The sequence below is a fragment of the Capsicum annuum genome, chromosome 8 (genome assembly GCF_002878395.1).
Source record: "Capsicum annuum cultivar UCD-10X-F1 chromosome 8, UCD10Xv1.1, whole genome shotgun sequence".
Taxonomy (NCBI): Eukaryota; Viridiplantae; Streptophyta; class Magnoliopsida; order Solanales; family Solanaceae; genus Capsicum; species Capsicum annuum.
Window position 1 is genome coordinate 151,006,408 of NC_061118.1, and position 6,384 is coordinate 151,012,791.

Here is a 6,384-nt window from a genome sequence, read left to right on the forward strand (position 1 = left end):
ATAAAATATTAAAATCATCTTTATTTTAACTGAGATATACAATATTAATTTTCAAGTTATTCAAAAACTATTTAATTTGAAATATGTAATTCAACAACAGAGTCAAATTTTATCATTTTTAAGAGAAATCAAAATGTATAAATAAACATTATAATTAGTCAACTAAATTCAACGTATAATATATTTATATATAAAAATATATTTATATAGTGCAATTTTTTTAATGAAAAATATGAAGATTTCACAAAATAACGAGTAATGAAGGTTGTGCATGTCATTATAAATGGTATTAAAAATATTGGAGAGAATATGCATGAATGTGAAAAGTGATTATAAAAAGAATTTGTGAGGTACTTTTATCATTTTAATTACTTTATCGATGGATAACTTATCCTTGTATTACTATACCACCCTAAAAGAGGAATAACTTATGTTGGTACTAACTAATAATTCTGGGATAAGTTATTCCAAAATATACAACTGAACAAGAAATTTTGAAACACTAAAATTTGAGAAAAAGGTCCGATATATACCAAATTTTGATGAATTTTATTGTAACACGTCTTAACTTTGCGGAGGTCAAAGGATCCATTATATAGCTTTGTGAGAGTCTTATAACCCCTTGAATTATTTTTTAGTGTATTTTGGTGATATTTACAAGCTAATAAAAAATATCAACAAATAAATAAATAAATAAAAGTCAGTAAAATACATTAATAAATAGTCCAGGGGTCATAGGATCCATACAAAGTTATAAGAAGGTTGTAGGACCCTGTAAAATTTAGACATATTACAATAAATTTCGTCAAAATTTAAATACATTTCAAATCATTTTTCGCTAAAATTTTATCTCATAATTATTTCTTCTTATCTCTCACATCAAACAATCCCTTAAGGTAATATTGGGGTTCTGTTTGAATTGTTTGCTTGGAATTTCTTGCAATCTCAAAAACTTGTAAATATATGTTGTGGATCCTTATCTGCGATTAGTTGTGATTTTCCGATGGTGGCTTGAACGACCTAGTATTATATCTCTCCTATAAAGTATAAACCTTACATTTTCGAACTCGCAATTAGACTCATTTTAAGTTACAATTTTTCGAAATTTTAAAATAAATTAACAATAATTTGATATACCAAAAAAGTAAATAAAAATACCAATATAAATAAATACGAGAAATACAATTCCAGAAAGTATATAAATTAAATAACTTTAAAGCGACTACCCAAACAAAGCTTGAAACGACTCCGAATCTTCAATGGAAGCAATCTTTTTTCTTGTTCCTTCCAGTTGCTTCTTCCACATTAATAATCGATTCAAATTTCCACATCTTTCGACGTCTATACCCTCCACCCAATCATGGAGACCATTCCTCCTCGGAGTCGATGACGACGATGACCTCGACCCCGAGGAATCCCCAGAAGCAACAGCAACACCATCAGAGTTAGAGTGACGGGAATTCAGCCCTGACGTTGATGGTTCCGTAGATCTACTATTATTATTATTATTATTATTATTACCAGAAAAATGCCTCTGTATGGCATATTCAACATCGCCACAAGTATAAGGCTTTCCGGTGGGCGAGAAAACAACGGAGGCAATACGACAACCCGTCATGGATTCAAGTTCTTTGGCTTTTTTGAAAAGCCCTTTCCGTCTTTTCGAGAATGTAACCATTCTAGAAGTTTCCTTTGTGATCTTCTGGATCTCTATCTTCTTCTTCCCTGTACCCATTGATTTTGCTTTGGAATTAAACTTTGATTTGAAATTCAGTAAGTAAATGTGTATTAATAGATAGAGATTGGAAATAACATATTAAAATTGTTAGTTTCCATGGAATATATTTTCCTTTCCATATTTGGTTTTCTAATTCACTGTCTATATATACTCCTTCCCATATTTGGTTTTCTAATTCACTGTCTATATACTCTCGTTTTCCTATGTTTCGTTACTTGTCTTCTTGTTAAAGATACTTATTTTAGTTTATTTAAGCTATTATTTCAATTTCCAATGGGGAACTATAAAAAAAAGAACTTAGTTTTAACTTAACACAGAAATTAAAAAAAGAAATATTTTATTTATATTAGTCGATCACTTTTATTTTAAACGTGTGTTAAGAAGTCACAATAAAAAGAAAATTATCAATTCATTTTTAAAATTTGAAACTTAATATGAAATTGAGGGAGTAAGACTTTTGAATCTTAGTTTAAACTGAAGAAATGACACATGTTATTACCTAAAATTGTTTGTTAAATATTAGTTAAATTGAATTGCAGAAATCTTTTATTTGTTATTATTTTCTTTAATAAATAATTATATAAGGTAATATTATTTAAATTGATTATATATATTTTAGGATTTCGTTTTCTGCTACTACTTTTCTTTTTATTTTTTGAATTTTGATTCAAGGCATCTTTTTGCATTTATTATCATCATTTCTTTTATATTTATGCAATTTTCTTCTCTCTTCTCGATAGTCAATGGATGATGTTTATGTGCTTATTTATTTTATTTCAATATGTAATTTTATAAGAAATTATGTAGCGGAAAGAAATAAAAGTTTATTTTCTCTCGTGTATGGAAGTGTGGCTTGTGACTTGTGAGTGAGCTAATGATTTTAAGTGATTGCTAAAAGCTCAAGTCACGTAGATATCATTCTCTATTTTCTTTTCAATACAAATTTAAAGACTTTAATTTGAATTGGTAAATATCCTTAGGTCATTAACACTTAAAAGTGGTTGACTCTGTTGGTGATTATATCGCATTGTGTTGTATTCTTAATGTAGTTTGTTTTGATTGTTATTAATAATATGAAAGGTGAAAATACTTGGAAGAGGATAAAATCAAAGCGTGTTTTTCGTGACTCTAGTTTCTGTATGTGCCTTCAATGTTTCGAACAAAGGAAAGGCTATGGCAATGTAACTATCTAAGACTGTTGGTTTCTCTTCCACAAATATCTATAAATGTGCATGTCACGACCCGAGTTGAGGCCTTGGTCACAAGGGACATCCCAAACCATCAAGGCTCGAGACATCCTTGTAACTCCCCAATCCACCCGAGCTGAGGCCTTGGCCACAACGGATATCCCAAACTATCAACGCCCGAGACACCCCTGTAACTCCCCAGTCCACTAGCTGGGCCTAAGCCCGCACGGCTTTAAAACGCATCAGTAGGGAGTAAGGGTTGCTTACTTATATACCCAGTATCCCTCCTGTGTTTTGCCGATGTGGGACTCCTTTCTAAGTTGGGGTATTATAGTGCACCATACATCATTACACCATTGAACTCTCCATATAGTTGAACGTTGTCAAAATTGAAAAGTCTATATACATTACATTAATTTAGATTTAGACACAAGTATGCAAGTTATTTGTTCTCGAGAAAATTAAGTGATAGGTATTTGAATATAGAGGTAGGTAGATCCTTATACATAAAGAAAGTTATATATTAAACTTTGACGAGTTTGCAACAACGTTAACCATAGCTGTTTGTTTTGTCTTTTCACTTGAGCAGGATTCGATAATGATTTTGGATCGCTGATTGTAAAATATGTCAAACGCCTCTCAATCTTATGTTAAATGAATTTTATATGAAAAATATTTAAACGGTATATTATAGTTAAACCCCTAATCAAAATATTGATTGGGTTTTTACGATTGTTATTATTACCGGAAAAATAAATGCCTCTGTATGGCATATTCAACATCGCGACAAGTATAAGGCTTTCCGATGGGTGAAAAAACAACAGATGCAATACGACAACCCGACATGGATTCAAGTTCTTTAGCCTTTTTGAAAAGCCCTATTCGTCTTTTCTAGAATGTAACCATTCTAGAAGTTTCCTTTGTGATTTTTTGGATCTCTATCTTCCTCTTCCCTGTACCCATTGAGTTTGCTTTGGAATTAAACTTTGATTTAAAATTCAGTAAGTAAATGTGTATTTATAGACAGAGATTCGAAATCACATAACACAGAAAATGGCAGAAATAAAAAAAATAAATATTTTATTTATATTAATCGGTCACCTTTTTTTTACATGTGTTAAGAAGTCACAATAAAAAGAGAATTATCAATTTATTTTTAAAATTTGAAAATTAATATGAGATTGAGGGAGTACGACTTTTGAATTTTAATTTAAACTAAAGAAATGACACATGTTATTACCTAAAATTGTTTGTTAAGCATTAGTTAATTGAATTGCAGAAATGCCGACCTCCACCTCCTTTCTACTTTCATTTATAATGGATTTTAAACCCACCTACAAAGATGTCGCCTCCAATTCCATCTCCTCTTCTGATCATCAAATGTTTTCTTCTGATTCTGATACTGATTTAGCCGACACTGACAGCGATTCAATAACCCTGACTCTTGACAAAAAGCTCCGAATTTACACTCCCTAGCAGTTCTCAATTATCCTTAAGGTGTTTGGGGGCAATCTTACGCTTCAATACCTACGAACCAAACTAAATGCCCTTTGGAAACTCCCTTAACCCCTATGCTTAATTGATCTGGGTTATGGATCTTTCGCGGCAAAATTCAAGGGAAGAGATAGTCAAGATATAGCACTACAAGGGAGGCCCTGGTTTGTAGCCGGTAGCTTCATCTCCGTCCGTAAATGGAAGCCCAACTTCGTGTCGAGCACCTCCAAAATCGACTCCACAACGATTTGGGTATGCCTGCCCCAACTACCGATCGAATTCTCTAACAGATCCATCCTTGAACGCATTGGCCGGAAAATAGGAACGCTACTCAAGGTCGATACATGTACATCCTCAATAATTCGAGGTCGGTATGCTCGAATCTGCATTCGAGTCAATCTGGTTAAGCCGGTTAAGGCCTTAATGATCATTGGTAACCATAAACAGCAAATTGTGTACGAAGGGGAAAAAATTCTCTATAAAATTTGTGGTTATGTGGGTCACTTAGCTACCTCATTTCTAGAGAAATGCGAAGTCCTCATTTCGGAGAATCCCACTTCTCCGGAAGTCACCCCTCCTTTGCCGGCTGCTTTGAAAGAAGAATGGCAAATAGTATCCCTTACAAGGAAATAATCTGGTAAGAAATCCACTGTTACATCGGTCTCTCCAGCGATCTACGATAGAGGTAAAGATGCTCTAATGTCAACTCCAGGTAAGTCCCCTAGCTCTCTTTCCCCAACGTGACGTCACTCACAAACGACGGCATGACTCCTGGGCTAGGGCATCCCTATGTTATTGGGCCATCTCGGGTTGACCTTTTTTACTGAGACTTCTCAGACCCACTTGGGCTAGCCCAATAGTTCCCCAATTTTTAAGGCCTCTGGCCCAATTACAAATAACATTATCAGTACTGTCTCCTCCCACTTGGGTTTAAACCTGAGGCCCAGTCTTGCACTAAGCCCAACTGCTACTCTCTTAGAATCCATTTTTAATTCAAAAACTGTTAATTCTCTATAACTCTCTCCTCCTCTTCTTAATTCTAATAACTACGTCCCTTCATTTTCTAATAATGAAAAGGAAATACAATTTTTCTCTAGGGCCCACCTCTCTTGTCAAATGATTATTCTCTCAAGACTCGTAATTCTTCTCCCACGCCGTCAATCTTTTCCTCTTCCCAAATAGATTTGATGGCAAATAATCATGCAACAGACATGGCATTAAATGCCACTGAGTTGTCCAAAGGTGAAGCTCTTCACATTCCCACTCAACTCCTTAATACTGGCAGCAATGAAGTTGCCATGCAATGTACTCCTTCTGAGCACAATGACCTCTCCTCCTCCGCCGATCATGATCACACTCACCACCGCTCCTTGATGGATATATTTATTTATATATTAAATATTAATTATTAATTATTTTAAATAAATATAAATAAATATATCATATTATTGTATATTTTCTGACAAATTTTACAGGAATACAAGAGAAGAAATAAATTATTAAAGAAATAAGAGAATTCCACGAGTGTAACCACAATTTCGTACTCACACTCGTCAAATGAAGGAATGAAACAAGTGAGCGTTTTGAGAAGAGTTACAAGTTGACCGTCACAACGACCACTTCAAAAACTTCTCACACCCGTCAAATGAAGAAATGAAACAAGTGAGTGTTTTGAGAAGAGTTACAATTGACCGTCATGACGACCACTTCAAAGAATGCATTCATTGGTTCAATATTATAATTTTCTATAAATAGAGGTATTTCTTTGATTGTTAAGCATCCAACAACATAAGCAATATATAAGAATTAGTCTTGTTTACTTTTTCTTTCTTTCTTTTTCTTTTGTAGAATAATATTTTTTTCTCTTCTTTATTAATTTCTCCATAATGGAGTAATTTCTTTGTGTTGGGAGCATTGAAGAAAATTGGTATAATATTATCATATAAATCTTATTTTAGTTCTTCA

The 6,384-nt window shown here is 33.1% G+C and overlaps 1 protein-coding gene across 1 annotated transcript; it reads right to left on the bottom strand.

Annotated features, from left to right (window-relative positions):
* Nucleotides 1–1,172: 1,172 nt before the first annotated feature.
* LOC124886427 (agamous-like MADS-box protein AGL23) lies at nt 1,173–1,938 on the bottom strand. Its single transcript, XM_047394605.1, has one exon. It carries the CDS (start codon nt 1,733–1,735, stop codon nt 1,223–1,225), a length of 513 nt encoding a protein of 170 aa, XP_047250561.1. The 5' UTR covers nt 1,736–1,938; the 3' UTR covers nt 1,173–1,222.
* Nucleotides 1,939–6,384: the final 4,446 nt, after the last annotated feature.